Source organism: Ochotona curzoniae, unplaced genomic scaffold (genome assembly GCF_017591425.1).
Source record: "Ochotona curzoniae isolate NIBS_2020 unplaced genomic scaffold, NIBS_Ocur_1.0 contig_3498, whole genome shotgun sequence".
Taxonomy (NCBI): domain Eukaryota; kingdom Metazoa; phylum Chordata; class Mammalia; order Lagomorpha; family Ochotonidae; genus Ochotona; species Ochotona curzoniae.
In genome coordinates this window covers 2,997,337-3,016,433 of record NW_024465885.1, presented here as the reverse complement: position 1 = coordinate 3,016,433, position 19,097 = coordinate 2,997,337, and the positions used below count along the sequence as shown (strand labels likewise).

Sequence of the window (19,097 nt, the reverse complement as noted above, 5' to 3'; positions counted from 1 at the left end):
GGAGCTGTGGAGTGACCTGCAGGGAGCTATTTCAGGTGAAGTCTATTTTAACTTGTTTACCTGTGTGCGCCGCTGAATGCAGTCCTGATTGGAGAGCCACGGAGCCTGAACTTCCCTGTCCCAGACACAACCGAGAGGCCATTTCCCCCAAGTCATGACTTGGCTTCCCACAAACTTTGCTGTTATAGAGACACAGTCCTCAGGTCACAACGCTGAGAGAAATAACTGCCAAAGGACGTATGAAGAAATCTGATCCTGACTCAGGTCTTTATTTCAAATTGCTTCTGAATCATTCTGGCTTCTCCAAAAATCAAAGTCCTACAAGCCACGTGTGTGTTTGCGGCTGTTAGCTGGCACCCCCAATGAGTGTACCTACTCTTTGGAGCTTCTGTGTTTGGGAAAGGTAATTATAGCCTGACCCAAATGAGCTTTGCTGAAGACCAGAATGCCTTAGGATATGGTCAGCTGAAACAGACTATACAGATGCACCAATAGCTCAGCAAATTTGAAGGAAAATTCCCACTCATATACTGTTTATTCAAAGAGCTGTTACTGAAGTGTTTTGTGTGTGGTGTGTGTTTTTAATATTTCTCTTTTCCCAAGTGTAACTTTGAACAGTCCTCCGAATCTCTTTTACATATCCCCTAAGGACACATTTCTGTCATAGGAGTTACAGACCTGGTGCTAACACTATTAAAAATAGTGAGCATTTGCTGATTACTTACTTTGTACTAGGTCTTGGACCATCATTAACTTTGTAAAATCATCCTTCATAAGATTTTTTTTCCTTCATAAGATTTTTAAGAATACACACACTTATTGCACTCATTTTGCAAATGAGAAACTAAAGCCCAAACTGGTTAATAGGTGCAAGATCACACAGTAAATGGAGTAACCACAAATCAAACTAGTGCTTCCTTGTTTTGCATTTAATACACTATTTTACTCTAATTTTTAAGAATGATGATAATGATTTACAGATTGATATGAGCTGTGACCATAGTCAGGCACACATACAAAACATTTAAAATGTAATTTTATACCACTTAGAATATCATCATAAGACAGATAGTGTTCCTGAAATAGGCTAATTATAAGAATCCACACATATCCTAAATTTCATGGAAAATACATGTCCATATCTTAAGACCTTATGTAATTAAAAATATTTTAGATATGAAATATTTATATAAGTCTTCAAAAATCTGCCAAATCCAAACCAGGATGAGTACTGCAAGCTTTTGAGGTTGAACAAAATTGCGATAATGCTGGATATACTTTAAAATTTGAAACTGTTAGTATAGAAATTGCAAAGACACTGCCTGGGAATGATGACAATAATTCCTTAGAATGTCCATGACTGAAGTGCTGCTAACACCAAAGGAGTGGGCAGGAAATGCTTTAGAGTGGGAAACCAGAGTGTAGTTGGATTGTTCAGTAGATACGCATCTTTTAAACCTGGGAGATACAGAGTTAAGGAGAAAGGTTGCCAAAAAGTCAAAGGTATAGTAATAATATGTATATTTGAACAGAATTCCGGTTTTCTTTATAGATATAATATCTGTTCTTATGAGAGTAAAGAGAATTTAGCCTAATAAACTGACAGCCCCAAAACTCCAAATTACAATGTGTGACTGAATAATTGGGTTAGAAGTGTGGCTTAAGTAGGAATCTTACCAAGTGCATGTGGTGTTTGGAACATCTGAAAAATTAAATATCTGATTTCTTATTTAAAAAGATTTGGGCAGTTTATTTCAAATAACTGAACAGCATACACATATAATGATTTTGGAAGTGATGAATTTGATTAAATACTGGGTTTGCAAACAGGGTTAAATGTAACTCAATGTTGCCTTAAAAGTGATGAGCAAACTTTACTAGGTTATAAATAGGAAAATAAAACTCATGAGCCCAACTCAAAACTTTCAGGGAACCTGAGGTCTTCATTTTATAAGGTAAATATATTTAACACTAACTGTTAAGAGCAAAAGTAAACTTTTAAAAGATGTTTCCGCCTTTTAAAAAAAGGTATTACCATCAATCTTCTGAGTCACTGTGATCTAGAAGGAAGAGCTGGGAGCAGAAGCTGATCTTCAGAGCTGAACAAGCATTCATTTTCCCAAGGAATAGAATGTCCCTTGTGTCCCCAAGAGTGGCCTTAGAGCTGCACTGAGCCTCAAGACCTTATAAAGCCTTCCAGCTTCTATCTCCATTTCAGGTGTTTGTACTGCCTTGACAATTTGAATGGAGGAGAGCCTCGAGTTCCTTACAGCTCTGAAATCCTGTAGTTTGAGGAATGTTTTCCTTCACTCAGACTCTGAACTTCTGGATTCAGAACCAAAAATAATTCACATTGTATTTTAATGGTCAGGTGGTTCTGAACCCACTGACTCCTAGAATTAATTCTAGCTAATAATGAGCAAAAGTTGTTTTACTCTTCACTAACCTCACTTCCCTCCTGCAATCTGACAATAGTTACTACATTTAGAGAGAGGGTTATTGTGAGGATTAAACCAAGGAGTGAAGTTGGAGTACTTGGTACAGAGATGAATACAGAGAAGTGGTCATAGGGATGCCTATTTGGACCAGTGGCTATGACACCTTGTTAGGATGCCTGTATCTTCTATCAGAGTATGTACCTCCTGCCCTTGATTCTAGCTTCCTAATGCAAGATAGCAATGATAGCTCAAGTAATTGGGCCCCAGCCATGCATTCAGCCCTGGTTCAGGGCTTCAGCTCTGCCCTGGCCCCTAGCCACTGTGACTATCTTGGGAGCAATCCAGTAAAAAAAGAGGTAGCTACCCGTCATTCTCCTTGTCACTCTTGTGTGTGTCTCTCAAATAAACACAGCTGTATAAAGTTACCAAGACAACTCTGGCATGAAGGTAGGCATCCTTGTTATTATTTTCATTTTTGGGGTGAGTGACTGAGAAATGCAGAGTCAACATAGCCAGTAAGTTGCAGGAATGACAAGTCCTATGCTCTTTCCACATCGTGATGTTATTTCCTAAAGCACCCAAATCTCCTGAACAATAGGAATTCAGATTATCCACTTACTCATCATGTAATTCCTGATGTTGTGATTCATTTATGGAGAACATGCCTTTACAGACATGAGTAAAGATCTATCTCTCTATATACATATATAACACTGAACTTGTATTTCCGGAGCCTGTTAGCCAGGCAGCCTGGTTAGGGTGATGCTTATACGGATGTCTCTGAGTTTTTTTTCTATGAGTGAATCTCTGCAGCTCTTCAGTTCTTAAGTCCCTGAGGAATTTCCATCAGAGATCTGGGGAAGGATAGGGAAGGAGGGAAGTGAATTGTACCCCTGTTGTGTCCCTGTCACTCTGTAGTCACAAGCGTGGCTATGTGTTTCGTTGGCATTTCCGTTAATTTACTCACACATATTGATGCCTGTGTCTTCCAGAACTGCAAAGGTAAATGTACCTGGATAGGAAGTTCTCCAGAGACTGCTTCTTGTCATCCTTGCAAACAATGCCCTCCTTCTTTTGCTTCTCCATATCTTTGATTCGAGATTGGAAAGTATCAATCAGATCAAACACAGACTTCATTGCTATTGGCACCTCATAGTATTGCTGTTTAAGAAAAAACAGAAACTTTTTATAGAAGTAAGTTAAGATTCTACGTAAGTTAAACACATTTCATGTTGGGCCCCAAGCAAATGCTTGTTCCATTTCTGGGGCTCTTAGCCATACAACAGATTTCTGCAGATTTTTACTGATTGGAGTACATGACCTGGGCATTAAGGATAATCCATCCTCTGGTCCTAGGGATTCCTCTAGTAGGTGAACATCACTTACAGACAATGCTGTCATAGTCTCAGAAACAACTAGGGATCCAGCTTAAAAACAATTAAATTCAGTTTTCTGAATCATTCTGGACTTCCAAGAGCAACCAAACAAGGATTTGGGGGCTGGCTGGGCCTTGCTAGCATCATCCAGAGACCAGTCTTGACATGGCTTGGATCTGTGCCTCAGAAGAATTCAGCAAGTCACAGAAGGACCCGAGGGATCATCCAGTCCAACCTCTCACATCACAGCCATGGCAATACATGTGCAAAATGAATTTGTGAAGTGATTTATCTCCAGATTCAGAACAAAGCTGCAGTTATGACAGCCCTGCAACCTCTTCCTTAAAGTCTCTCATATACGCATGGTATGCCTTCAATAGATAGGATGGTTAAGATGCAGGTTCTGGAGTCAGCCTCTGGGGGTATGAAGCCCAACAAGATTAAATATTTTTGTTATAATGCTAATATGGCACAATTTTTCATGATTCAGAACCTTTATATGTGAGCATAATAATTTTTAAAAAGGTTGCTGTTAAACTCTAAATTTATCCATAATGAGCCAAGAAGAAAAATTCAACATGGGCCTAAATTAAATACAACAAAAATTTTTGTGAAAATGGAGTTAAAAGATAAGTTTGTATCTATCCAGAAGCATTAGATTCTATGTTGTTGTTGTTTTTTTCACAATACACATTTTGAAAGCACTTCATGAAGTGTCTTCGAGTGGAATTCTTGACAGTGAAGCTCATTCTTCCCCTTCATACTCAAGGCCTGGCACACCATGGCTATTCTACAAGTAAATAAGAAACGTACATCATGCATATTAAAGAAAAATTTAGCAGCTGTCAACTAGCTGGGACATGGGAGGTCAGTTACAATCCAGTATTTTCTGGACACATTAGTGTGTGCAAATGCATGAGACATTATGAAATACTTGGGCTATTTCAAAGCCTTCCCACTTATGAAACAGTCTGTGTGTAATTGTATATTTAATGGACTCTTTGACAAAAGAAATTCAGAATTGCTCTTCCAGCAATTGGCCCTTTATTATCCAAAATAAGAAACTATACCTTGACTCTTAGATCCACATCTGTCAACACCATAAAGAAGTCATTGTAGGTCATTCCATACTCTTTTCTCAGGTCACTGATAAGGTGTTGGTCTACCAAGTCCTCATCATCCACCACACGCATAGGCTTTTCATTATCTGAAATAAATGAAATATGAATAAATATGGGTGTGATAAGACAGAAATCAGTGCGAAGTGAATGGGCGGATGCCTTCATGAGTTTTAAATATTTGATTCACACTGTGTTTGAACAAAATGTAGAGCCAAACAAATGAATGGCTTTGATAGACTTTCTTCAAAAACTAATCAGAGCCCCGTGCTTACCCAACCTATTCACATGGAATCACGAGGTGAAGTGGGAGAGTGGTGGCTGCTGAGTCAACTTGGAAAAAGTAACTCACCCAGAAAGAATCTTCACCCTAAGCCACCAGGGAACAAGATCCAGGCTCTTTTACCGGGTCTCATTTCCATGATCACAGTCCAAAGCTGAAACTCATGTCTGTTCCTCCTCATTAGTGTAGAACTAAGTTATGGTCTCAGTAAATGCAAAATATTTCATATATTAAAAAGAAATGCAGGCTACCAGAGTTAGCTTACTATGTGATAACAGGAACATTAGTGAAGAGCTTCTATCAGCTATTGTCACATTACCACCCGGTGAGTAGCATTACAGTATAATAGCAGAAACAACCGCAATTTGCAAATAACACATTACAGCTTTTGAATCATAAACCATCACTCTTATAGCTAAATGAGGGATATAATTATTTAACTATTATTTTGATTAGGTTTGTTGAAAGTATTTAAACCAGGAATTTTATTTCTCCACAACAAATCGAAGAATTATTCGCTACATACGTATAATTCATTAAAAGATGTACTTTTTAAAATGCATTTGAAGGGTGACAGAGAGAGAGAGATGGAGAAACTCAGAGAGAGCGAGGACTTTCATCTGCTGGTTCACTCCCCAAATGGTCACAAGGGCCCTGGTTAGACCAGGCCAACGGCAGGAACCTAGAACATCTTCTGGATCACCATATAGGTATCAGGGGCCATGAATCCATCTTCTGCTACTTTTCAGGCACATTAGCAGAAAGCTGGATCAGAAGTGGAGCCATGGGGATTTGAACCAGCTCCCATGTGGGATGTTGGCAATAGTAGGCAGAGGCTTCACCTGCTCCATCACAGTACCAACTCTACCCCCACCTTAAAAAAAAAAAAGATCTATTTACTTCATACTTAAAAGGCAGTTACAAAGAGAGAGAAGGAATGAGAGAAAGAGAGAGAACTTTTCATTTTCTGGCTCATTTCCCAAATGGCCACAATGGTCCAGGTTGAACCAGGCTGAGTCAGGTTGATGTCAAGAGCCAGGAGTTTCACTTGGATCTCCAACATGGGTGGCAGGGGCCCAAGCACTTGGGCCATCCTCTGCAGCTTTTCCCAGGTCATCAGTAGGGATTCAGATTGGAAGTGGAGAGTGGAAGCTAAACAGGTACCCACATGGGAAGCCAATGCCACAGGCAGTGGCTTTACCTATTACACCATGATACTGGCTCCAAAACTATTTTCTCGAGTGTTCATTTTTGTTGTCATTAACAACATATAAATCAAGTTAAAAGAACTCTTATATTCAGATAGCTGAGTTTTTTAAAAGCATATATTATTGAGGATTAAAAGCAAGTTGCAAGATAAAATAGAAAGTGTGACTTTATGATTGATTTAAAAAGAAACAAGGCAAAAGAAAAAAAACCATACATATAGGAACACATACAACAAAAGGTCTAGAAAGAAACGTGATTGAACAAGGCTTGCCTTTGGGGAGTGAGACGGGAGTGGGCAGAAGTGAGGCAGAGACTTTCACTGTTTACTTTACATGTCTTGATTATTCAAACTTGCCAAGAAATATATTTTACTTTGTGAATAATAATGATAAATAAAAGCATTTTTTAAAAATCCTTATTTCTAAAAAAGGCCCTTAGCAATGAATGTCTGATCCCAGGACTTTAAAAGCATAATTCATCTTGCATCTAAGAATTACAACTTTAATTCCTAACATACGTTCATTTTTGCTTCTGTTTAATCAAAAGTAAAAAATCACCATTGTCTTTTGTAGGTCCTTAATAGGAGTTAGATTTAGAGATGAGTAACTAGGACAGAGAACCAAAATTCCACTATTAGCATTTACCTAAGGGACAAGCTCACTAAAACCACTGAGGGGTTTTGATGACAGTCAGAGATTGTAGCAGATTTTTTAAATGGACCTAACTCTTCTTCCCTCCCTACAGTGGTGAACCAGCTGAGCTGTCCCACATTTCTATTCTTAGCTTACCTAATGACTCACTTTGTTCTATGGAACACATGTAACACAGAGCCTAGAAATAAGCCCACATATTTGTATTATTTTTATCTCTACCATTGTCATGACAACATCTTCACAAGACCCTGCCGGAGGACAAGTCAAGCCTACTTGCACTGGTCTCATTCCAGTCAAAGTTATCCCACATGGTTGGCCGTCGGTTGAACCTCAGTATTGGTATAAACACTGCCAAGATCAGCAGAACCACCTGGGCAATGTGTAATGACCGGAGATGCATGAGCAAACTTAATCTATTTAGCATGATCAGCTGAACTGAAAAGACTTGTAATGTATTCATACTTACTACATACCACTGATATTTGTGAGTCTTTGCTACAAAGGCTTCTTGTGGCAATAGTTACCTGATAGACTTCAACTGGTCCAACTCAGTCATGCCATTGCCAATAAAACTACAAAGTGTAGTGGACATTGTGGTGCCCTATCTTCAGAACTATGGTTGCTTTGAATATCTGCCATTGTGTCCCTTTCTTAGATTTGTTCTCCTTAGAAGATAGCTGCTGCTTCCCTAAGCCATTCCCCTACAGGAGGATAGCTCATACTCAACAGTTGAGGCAATGCAGCGAGGAGACAGATACCAAAGTTGTCCACCTTGTAGTTCAAATCCTCCTCCAGTCTTGTATCCTGCATAACTCATGTTTTGTTCCTGAAAATATGACAAGAACATCCATCTTCAGAATACAAAACTCAGAGTCTCAAACTGAATCCCAGAGAATCCAGTCTATAATAGACTCTAGGAAGAAGAGTGACTTGCTTGAAGTTTATATAGTTAGTTCATCATACAGTGAATAGTATGGTAACCTTACTTCCCACCTGTCCAACACTCCACTACACCAAACAGCCTCTCATCTGAAGGTACACAAGACCTAGGACTAAAATTTAAGTCAAACTTTACTAGTATACTACAAGGAAACAATTTCTTGGCTTTGCTTCTCACTTTCACAAAATGGTTTCTGAAATATTTCAACCAACAAAAAGCAATGAATGAAATGATCAGTACTGGATCTAACTAAGATGGGAGGAATGAACTCCATAGGCATCCCTTCCCAGCAAGATTTTGAGGAAGGTACATCAGAAGGCACCCTTTCTTCAGCTGCCATTTTCTCTCAGCAGGCTCTGGCAGACTCTCCTACTGAACACGAACAAGCCCGTGTTTCTTTGTCTGAGAATGCGAAATATCCTGTTTGTAGTAAACTGTATCAGCTGTGTACTTGTAACATTTTTATATTCTTCATTAATAATGCTTATCACCTTGCATTGAAACCACTGTCTATTTTTGCCATTAGATATGCATAACTCAATAATGAAGACCAAGTCCTAGACACCGTTTAAAGCTTTATGGCTTGGTACAATGGACACTCAATTAAGACATGGTAATTGTGAAAAATTCTCCTTTAAGAAAGACACAACATGGAACCAGAACAGTGGCATAGCACACTAACTCACTTTCTGTAGCCCTGACATTCCATATTATTCCTGAATAGTATTTTATTGTGTGTTTATACCACATTTTATTTATTCATTCATTTGATAATAGACAACTTGGTTTATTCAAAATTTTGATTATAGTAAGAGTGATGTACTTGGTGGTGCAGGTAATCTTGATACAATATAGTCATGTCTTTTGGGTGTATATCCAGTAGTGGAATTGATGAATCATATGGCAAATCTACTTCTAGGTTTCTAAAACCGATTTTCATACTGTTCTGCACAATGGCTTCACTAATTTACACTCTCAGCAACAGTGAATGTGTTGCCCTTTCTCCATGTCCTCACCGGCATCTGCTACTCTGCTGGATTTTAGCCATTCTGACAGAGGTGAGGTGACATTTCATTGCAGTTATTACTTTTCACACCCTTGATGTTATCCATACCAAATGAAGCTTGAATCTTGATCATGGAACTTGAATTTCCTAAGACTGTTAACCCAACAACATATATTTCTAGCCTTCTCTTTCCCTATCCCATACACTATCTCTGTTCTGGATTAAAGATGGGTGTAAACCAAAGTCATCCTCTAAAAATACGGATTCCTGGATAACTACACCTGAAATGAAGAGTCATTATCGTGGAATTTGGAGGGCAGCAAAGAGCTTGAATTTTGTTTATAATCTAATTTATATGGAGTTTATGCAGTGAGCTGAAAAAGATCAACAACCTGGACCCGGCTTGGTAGCCTAGTGGCTAATGTCCTCGCTTTGCACATGCAGGAATCCCATATACGGGCTTGTTCATGTTCCAAAGGGTTCATGTCCCGGAAGCCCAGCTACCCATCCAGCTCCCTGCTTGTGGCCTGGGAAGGTAGTCAAGGACAACCAAAGGCCCTGAGACTGTGCAGCAGCGTAGGAGACTCAGAGGAGGCTCCTGGTTTTGGATCAGCACAGCTCTGGAACTTGCAGCCACTTGGGGAGCGAATTAGCAGATGGAAGATTCTCTCTGTCTCCTATCTGTACATCTGACTTTCCAATAAAAATCTTTTTAAAAAATCAACAAGCTAAGGAAAACATGAGCCAAGAAAAACAAAATAGAATGCTCCTTAATTACATGAAATGGTGTTCAATCATATTCAGCTAAAAAATGCAGGGATAGACATTGTATTGTAGCTCATTGAGTTAATCTGGGACTCAAAATAGAATGGTTGGGGCAGAGTCTGGCCTCCACTTCGGACCCAATTTCCTGCTAATGAGCACGGGAAGAGGGCAGATGATAGCCCAAGTTCTTGTGTTCCTGTCACCACAGACTAGACCTGAATGGAATTTTTCTCTCCTGATTTCAGCCTGGCCTAACTCTAGCTATTACAGACATTTTAAAAATGAACCAGCAGGGGCCCACGCGATAGCCTAACAGCTAAAGTCTTACCTCTTACTTGTGCCAGGTTCTAATTCCAGCAGCCCCACTTCCCATCCAGCTCACTGCTTGTGGCCTGAGAAAGCAGTCAAGGATGGCCCAAAACCTTGGGACCCCTGCACCCGTGTAGGAGACCCAGAAGAAGCTCCAGGTTACTGGTTTTGGATCAGCTCAGCTCTGGCTGTTGTGGTCAATTGGGGAGTGAATCAACTGACGGAAGATCTTCCTCTCTGTCTCATCCTTTCTGTGTATCTGACTATTCAATAAAAATAAAAAAACTAATAAATAATGAACCAGCAAATGAAAGAGTCTCTTTCTCTTTTTCTGTGTCTCTTCCCCTCTTTCTCTTTCACTCTTTTAATAAAGTAGTAAACCTTACAGACCAACACTGTTCTATATTGATCCTATACTGATACTTTTTCTAATATCTCATTAGTGATGGATATTCAAAAATGTAATCTCATTCTTTAGTTGGGGACACTTGGGGAAGTAGATGCTCTTTAACATTGTTGGTAAAGTTGGAAAATAATTCTTTTCTCGTGCAGGAAAAATCTGGCAGTATTCCACCAAAAATGGATATACTTCTTAGTTGACTAGAAAATTCTACTTCTTGGAATCTGTTATAAAGATCCATCTACAACTTCACTACTAATCATTTTGATTATATATTATTCTATATTATATGTGATAGATGCATGTATTTAACAAAATAGTTAAAATAATTCATCAACAAGCTTCTTAAACACACTATAGTGAAATCTTAAAATGGTTTAATAAAAAATAAGAGTACTCTACACTCATAAGAAAATAAGTGAAAAAGGCAAGATATAGAATATTATATATAATGTGCTGTAATTTGCAGAAGGAAGATGAATACAGGAATTTATATTTATCTCCTTATGCACACAGAAGCACTGCATGAATAATCATAAAAATGATAACCTTTAGGGGACATGGAGTAGCAAAGCAAAAAGATCAGGAATGGGTTTAAACTTGTATGAATATCTCTCTCTATCACTTTATTTTTGGAATCCTAATTATCACTGTTTTGAAAATTAGATTAAAAATACCTTGGTAGAGTCATGAACCACTCGTGCTTCAAGGCTTCTCAACTAAATCAGCCTGTTTCTCAACATTCTCCTATATTTGCAATATCTTCTCTTGCCACTGGAAAAGCTTATCCCTCCTTCATCCTTCATACACTAGTTTTGTACCTTTGACTCATGCGTACTTTTCATTCCTTGCTTATCAAGTGTTGTTCTTGAAACTGATAGGCTTGATGTTGAAGGCAGCAGAAGATGATGACTAGACAAATCAGAGACAGAATCCCTAGCCTTTGATTGATGAAGGCTCAACAGTTCTGGCAAGTGCAGAGAAATCTGAGCAATCATTAAATCTCCCCTAAATCTGAGTTTTAGGGTGGCACAGAGTAGAGGAAGCAGCTACCAGGAACCTTTACCATTGAGTAAAGGAGAGGTTGGGGACAAAGGATGCATTTTCAGCACTGCCATGGATGGAACGTGATGTTTCTGGATTGTTAAGGATCCTGATGGTAGTAAAGCATCTCTATTGAGGAAAATTCTCTTCAACAGGACCAAAAAAAGAAAAGGGTTGGCTGAAATCATATCATTTTCATTTATGAAAACTATCTTTTAAAATTCCCTTATTTCTTATTAATAATTAGGGAATCAATGTGTTGTTTTATTTTACTGCCATCAGTGTTATTATTTTCTTTTTTATTTTTACCCCTCTTTTACAAGGTTTATTTATTTTTGCTTGAAAGCAGATTTTAGAGAGAGAGAAGGAGGGACACAGAGAGGGAGAGAGATCTTCATCTGCTAGATCACTCTCCGAATGGTCACAACAGAGCTAAATTAATCCAAAGCCAGGAGCCAGGAGCTTGCTCCAGGTCTCTCATGTGGGTACAGACACCCAATATCCAGACCCAGCCTCTGCTACTTTTCCAGGCTGAAAGCAGGGAGGATAGTTCCTCCCTGGAGGAATAACCAGAACACTTGGCAACCAAATGTGAGTGCCACAGGTATAGGAAAAACCTGATAAGCCATCATCCCAGCCCCTTACCTATTACTCTTAAACTCTTCTTTCAAAAGCACCTCTTAAAGGACTTCCTTCTCCCTATTTGTGTAGCCCTTAACATTTAATATTCAGATACCAGAGTTAAAATTTTTTATGCTATATTTTACTGGAAAAGAAACCTGCTTTTTGTGTTCCTCTGCTGTATTTCTCTTATTCTGCAATAAATTACCTTTATCTAGCAAAGTTCTTTCTATTTGATGAACTGTGTAATCCATCCACTTAACAGGCTTACCATATTCCTAACCCAGATTGACATTAAATATCATTAGCTGTAAAGAATGCCTTTATCTGTTAGGTCACTTTAAACTCACATAAATAATCTACTCTGCTGTGGCAAAAAAACAGATAGGCATTGGAATCTGCTCAAGCATCAGTAGCTGTCTGGAGACAAACATCTGAAATCTTAATGTAAGCTATCTTCTGTTTGGAGGTCCATCCCTAATGGTCCAGACACAATTAGCATGATGGCACCAGCTGCTACGTGCAGTTCACACTGCAGCTGGATGTGGGCCTTTGCTTTCAAGGCCCAGAAAATGTCTGGAGGAATAAAGAGTGCTTGATTTATTTTCAAGCAGAAGTAAGGCCATCTGAGAGATTTCCAGCTGAAAACTGGTCAAGGCTGGGCTGGGTTCACTGGAACCACAGTTCATGCCAATTCTTATTTTCCCATGGCTGACTCCCAGTCTTGGCTGAAAGTTCTACAGCCTTTCCCATAAGGGTAACCTGGGACATAACCCAAAGAGAGAAAGGCCATCCAGGAATTAGATTAGGAACAAAGCATCCTCCCAACTTCAAATCAGGTACCAACTCTCAGTGAGACAAATCCCCAAAGAACAAAACCTGATATCGAAGAAAGCAGAAAAGAGAACCCCTGCCCTTTTACAGTGCATATTCAATCCAGATGTCCAGAAAACAATAGGAATATACAAAAAGTTTGCCAAGGCAATACCAGATGCTTATAAAAAGAACTGCAAAGAGATTGAGTTGGAAGACATAATGATTTTTCCAAATTTTTCTGAAACGAGGAATAAGAATAAAGAAGAGTTGGAGGGCAGCACATTTGACAATAGGAACAGTTGGTGGAGGAGGACTTTCATCACCAACCAACACCAATCTCTGTGCTGGATTAAATGCTTACTTCCTTTCTAGACATCTGGAGGCTGAGTTCACTGGCTCATATTATCATATGAATTGCAGGAAACAAATGGCTCAGTCCCACCTGACCACCAAATATGCAGCAATATAATATTAAACTCTTGGCCATCACTTTATCACCAAAAGTGTTGATGGAGCCTTACCTGAAGAGTTCAAATAACAACATTCTTTAATTAACAGACAACTGATACTGATCAGTATGGGCACCAAGGACGACATCCCAACTGTCAAGGAGACCACGGGGAATTGGAGTGCCTTTGGAGGCTAAGTACTCTGAGGTCACCCACTCCCACTTGAATCTCCCACATGGGATAGAAGAAGTCCAAATCCCTCCTCGCAGTGCCCAATGTCACTGGAACAAAAGCCGGGAGCCCTGAGCGGTCTACAGAAACAGAAGAACAATAAACTCCCTCCAAGACCAGGGAGAGGAGCTTTCTCTGGTCCTTGCTTAGTTCCAATCCTGGATCCTCACCCTCTCTTGCAATGACCATCAGGGTCGCCCTGGAGCCCCCCCAAAACAAAACAAACAAAAAAAATTAGAATAGACAGAGAACAACAGGGAAAGCTTAGAACTAGACAGGAAACAATCAGTGGGGACTCACATATACCTTACTAAATAGGACACAAAAATAAAATAGTCCTAACTAGGGTATGGAGGATTTCTCTGCACACCCCTCCCAACAGTGTTCTATGCCTCAGCGGGTGCCACATGCCTTGCTAAAGGTATAAGCTAGTTTAGACTATCCTAAAATCTGCCAAGTTCAGTAAAATTATACTTCAACACAATAAACTGCTAAATACTAAAATGAAAATAGACATGAGACAGCTGAATAGTATCCTATAGCCAATTTAAGGTAGATAGAAGCCAGTTGTATACAAAATATAATTGAAATGTTAATGAAGTAGTCACAGGATGTGGTTAAGAACTCGCATTGTCTAACATATCAGTCACTCAATACAATGTTACTTAACCCCAAAATGTTGGAAACTTGTTGATGTTATGCTATGGCTTTTAATTGGTCAGAATGATATTCTGCCAGCTATGTCTTCAGACTAGAGTTGGTCTCCCCAAGAAACTGTTGAATTCAGCTGGGCAATAAGGTACTGGACTCTATGCAAGGCACATGCTTGCAATGAAAGAAACAAGACTAGATTTGAACTGTAATATTGCAATAAGGTGGAGCAATCCACCATGGGGGGAGGGCACGGAGAAGAGATGGGGGAACATCAGAGCCTATAAAATGTTGTTATAAAATGAAATGCAATAAAAAATATATATAAATTAACAGACAACTAATTCTTTAATTAACTGTTTGGTGATAACTGTGACAGGTCATTAATCAATTAAAGACTGTCAGATCAGAAGATGGTGATAATGATGACCACAATCAATATTGCCTATTACCTATTTTTCTTATTTAATTTTCACCATGACCTGTGAAATGATCAGATTATCTCAGTTGCAAAGTTACTTTAGATATTCACCAATGGACACCTAACTTAAGGAGTCTGTAAGCAAAAAACTAAAACTTCCACTCTCCTTACTGCACCTCCATCAACGTTATCACCTCTGCTTTTTGACTGATCTTCTTTATGCCTTTCTGTCCAGAACAAATTACTAAAAACCTTCTTGAGCCAAATATCTTGTATTCTTTTTCTTTATGTACCAGTTTTACAAATAGTTTAACTTACAATTCTGCATTTTCTACTTACAATACAGCATAGATAAACTGCAGTGTTATTTCCTGAATCTATGCCCATACATGCTCATACTCAGTTTCAGGAATGTGCAGTAGTATACTTTAGCACTTCAATTTAGTTTAGCAACAAAGTTTGCTACAATTTACCAACATCATCAAAATGTTCATATACCAAAAGTAATATACCAATTCAATGTGATCCCAATCAAAATCCCAACAACATTCTTCTCAGAAACAGAAAAGATTCTACAAAAGTTCGTCTGGAAACACAAAAGACCGTAAAGAGCCAAAGCTATCCTGAAGGATAGAATTCAAGCTGGAGGAATCACAATTCCAGACCTCAAGACACACTACAAGGCAGTGGTGATTAAAACAGTTTGGTGATGGTGCAGAAACAGAAAAGAATATCAATGGAAAAGAAAAAAGTCCAGAAGTGAGTCCACACATGTATAGCCAACTAATCTTTGACAAGAGAATCAATAATAATCCAGATGAAAGGTCTGGCCTCTTCAATAAATGCTGATAGGACAATTGGGTAGCAGTCTGCAAAAGTAAGAAGCAATTTCCACACCTGTCACCTTATACAAAAATCAGCTCTAAATGGATCAAGGACCTACATTTGCCATCAGAAACCATTAAACTATTAAAGGAAAACATAGGAAGCACTCTCCAGGATGTAAGAATTGGAAAAAGACTTCTTAAAAAATTCACCAAAAGCACAGGCAGTCAAAGCCAAAATAAACATGACACTACATCAAGCTGAGAAGCTTCTGTACAGCAAAGAGATGATCAACAAAGTGAAGAAACAACCAATAGAATGAAAGAAAGTATTTGCACAATATACAACCTATAAGTGACTAATATCCAGGGTTTGCAAAGAGCAGAAATTCAGCGATAGAATACAAACAACCTTGTGAAGAAATGGGCAAAGAAAATGAGTACTTCTCAAAAGAACAAATTTAAATGGTTAATAGACATATGAAAAATGTTCAGGCTCCTTAACTATCAGGGAAATAAAAACGAAAACCAAGTTGAGGTTCCACATAACTCCAATGAGATTGACCTACATTCAGAACTCTACTAAACACTTTCTGGTGTGGATGTGGGGAGAAAGGCATCCTCCTTAACTGTTGATGATAGTATAGGCTATAGGCTAGTGCAACCACTATGGAAGTCAGTATGGAGACTGCTAAGAGAACTAAAAATCACCATATGATCCAGTTATCCCCCTTCTAGGAATATATCCAAAGGAAATAAAATCTGCGTATGAGAAAGGGATCTGTAACCCTATATTTACAGCAGCATAATAACAAAGGCATGGAAATAGCCAAGATGCCCATCAACAGAGGAGTGGATAAAGAAACTGATACATTTACTCCATGGAATATTGCTCAGCCATTAAAAAGAAGGAAATTCTACCATTTGCAATGAAATGGTTCCATCTAGAGACCATTATGCTCAGTGAAACAAATCAATCTCCAAAGGACAAATATCATATATTCTAATGTAAGGCAAACTTCATGCAAAATTTGTGCTCGGTAGTTCTTTCAGAACTGCTTGTGATACATTTCAGGGTTTGGGCAGTTTTGTATTTATTTTCATTCACTCAGAAAAGTTTGGGGTTTTTATTATTAATTTCCTCATTGGCTCATAGGTCACACAGTAGCATCACCTACTTCATGAAGGCTTTTGATTTTCTTTTTCATTTCTTCAGCAACACATTCGTCATTCAGTAGCATGTGTTGTAAATTTTCTATTTTTCTTCCTGTTGTTAATTTCATTTTATGGCTTTTCATTTAAGGAGAAAAGTATAGTAATTTGTATAGTAATTGTAATAGAAGCAAACCATGATATCCAGTTGTGATACAATGCAGTATGCATCTCTACTTCCAAATCAAAGATGGATTCCCAATGAAATTGTTAAATATATCTTGACAATAGGATGCTGGACTCTCTGTCATCGCTTATATCTACAATATCAGAATACACTTAAATAGCAGAATGATGAACTTACGACTGTTTATGAAGGACTATACTATTGTAATGATAAAGTGTAAAAGAGCAAGAGGAAGAGGGTTTGAGAAGGGGTAAGACAAATCTGAAAGCCTGTGCAACTGTATCATAACATAATTAAATACATTTAATTTAAAAAGAATGTTGTATCCTTCAATGTTTTACTACATGAAATAAGTAACCACTTGACTCACTCAGACTCCCTGATGGTGGGCTCTGAGAAAGCACTTGCCTAGGGAGGGTTCCCCTGCAGGGAAGCCCCAGGTATTCCAGCTAACATACTTCCAGCACAGAGGCAGCAGTTTGATCATGATGGTTTTGTGCACTTTCCTTTTTTCTGTTGATGCTCAAATTTTCCCTTCTTAGTTTGAGCCTTATGCAATGAGTTGATGACGTCATTACAGTTGTCAAGAATTTTATGTTTGCCTTTAAAGTTGATCTTGCTTTGAAGAGGTGATTAACTTCTGGACTAAAAACATTAAGTATTAAATTGTCCAAAGTTGTACATCAAATAAGTTGAGACTCTGAATTTGAATTTGTGTGCCTCCAAAACTTGTGTCATTTGTTTGGATGGTTATCATTGCTATTGCTTTGATTAAGAGCACATTTTTGTTGTTCTCTCTCTCAAACATATACACAACGCAGAGATAAATGTCCACAAGCCAACCATCAAACCATGATGACGTATGAAGGGACCCTGGAAAGAAGACTATCTATTTTTTCTTTCTAGTCCACTTAAGAGAAAGTAAGCTAACAAATATAGATAATAAAAAAATTGAAAATTTATACCTGCCTACATTCTTAGGGCCTGTTATACAGCAGTGTGCCTATAATTAAAAATACAGTATTTTGTATTTATGGATTTGTTTAGGAAGTACATTTTCTGTTAAGTGCTTTTCCACAATAAGAAAAATATTTAAAAAGCCAAATCATGGGCCCAGCACTGTGGCCTAGGAGTTAAAGTCCTCACCTTGAATGCACCAGGATCCCATATGGGCACTGGTTCTAATCCCGGCAGCTCCACTTCCCATCCAGCTCCCTGCTTGTGGCCTGGGAAAGCAGTCGAGGATGGCTCAATGCTTTGGGACCCTGCACCCGTGTGGGAGACCCGGAAGAGCTCCTGGCTCCTGGCTCCTGGCTTTGGATAGGCATGATACAGGCCGTTGCGCTCACTTAGGGAGTAAATCATCGGACGGAAGATGTTCATCTCTGTCTCACCTCCTCTCTGTATATCTGACTTTGTAATGAAAATAAAATGAATCTTTAAAAAAAAGCCAAATCACATTCAAATGGAGTTGACATCATCATGGCCTAATGATGATGGTTTAATTGTATCTGAAATAATGTGTTATATGTATTAAACTTAAGTGTGAATGGCAAATACTTTTACATTCTTTCAGACGTTTTTCTGATGAAATACATTTTACGAAAAAATATGCAGAATGGGAAAATGAAGGATTAAACTGAAGGAGTTTCATTATATAAAAACAGCAGCAAGAGTAGAAAAGGCATAAAAAGAAATGTTTTTAAGGTATAAAGCCCTAGAGATGCAATAATTATTTCAAAAAATGAAAGAAAGAAAACCTGGGTGGGTCAGACTTGGAGCTTCTTGACTAATCCCAGTAAGCCTTGCATCATTCCCATAAGAACTGCAACAAGTGAGATCTCAACTGCCCATCGTTGAGCGGTGTGCCTCATGAGTTCCACATGCACCAATAATATGACAAATTGTGAAAACTCTACATTCAGCCACATTCCTCTGCTCTCTGAAAGGACTTGGGTGCAGTTCAGTTCAGAGTTTCAGTGACTTTTCATTTAACCCAACAGCCTCTCTCAGTTAATTCCCTACTCAGTCTGGACAAAGCCAAGTACTTTCAAGGCTGGCAGGTCCCCAGCTGTGCTGAGTCACTTGCAGCATGAAATCTGGAGGATGACCCGATGCTATTGCTCAGACAGAAAGACTCAAGACCCAGAAGAAAGTGTTTGACTACTTTCCTGGTTGAACTCTGCTGTACGAAAACTCTCCAG

The 19,097-nt window shown here is 38.6% G+C and overlaps 1 protein-coding gene across 1 annotated transcript in view; it reads right to left on the bottom strand.

Annotated features, from left to right (window-relative positions):
- The window catches only part of CCDC80 (coiled-coil domain containing 80), a 36,751-nt gene that overhangs the window by 6,627 nt on the left and 11,027 nt on the right, over nucleotides 1–19,097 (bottom strand). Inside the window, exons 3-4 of the mRNA XM_040980825.1 lie at nucleotides 4,885–5,021; nucleotides 3,451–3,599 (exon numbers count right to left, since the gene is read on the bottom strand). Of these exons, the coding sequence (XP_040836759.1) occupies nucleotides 3,451–3,599; nucleotides 4,885–5,021 (286 nt within the window). The remainder of the gene's footprint in view (nucleotides 1–3,450; nucleotides 3,600–4,884; nucleotides 5,022–19,097) is intronic.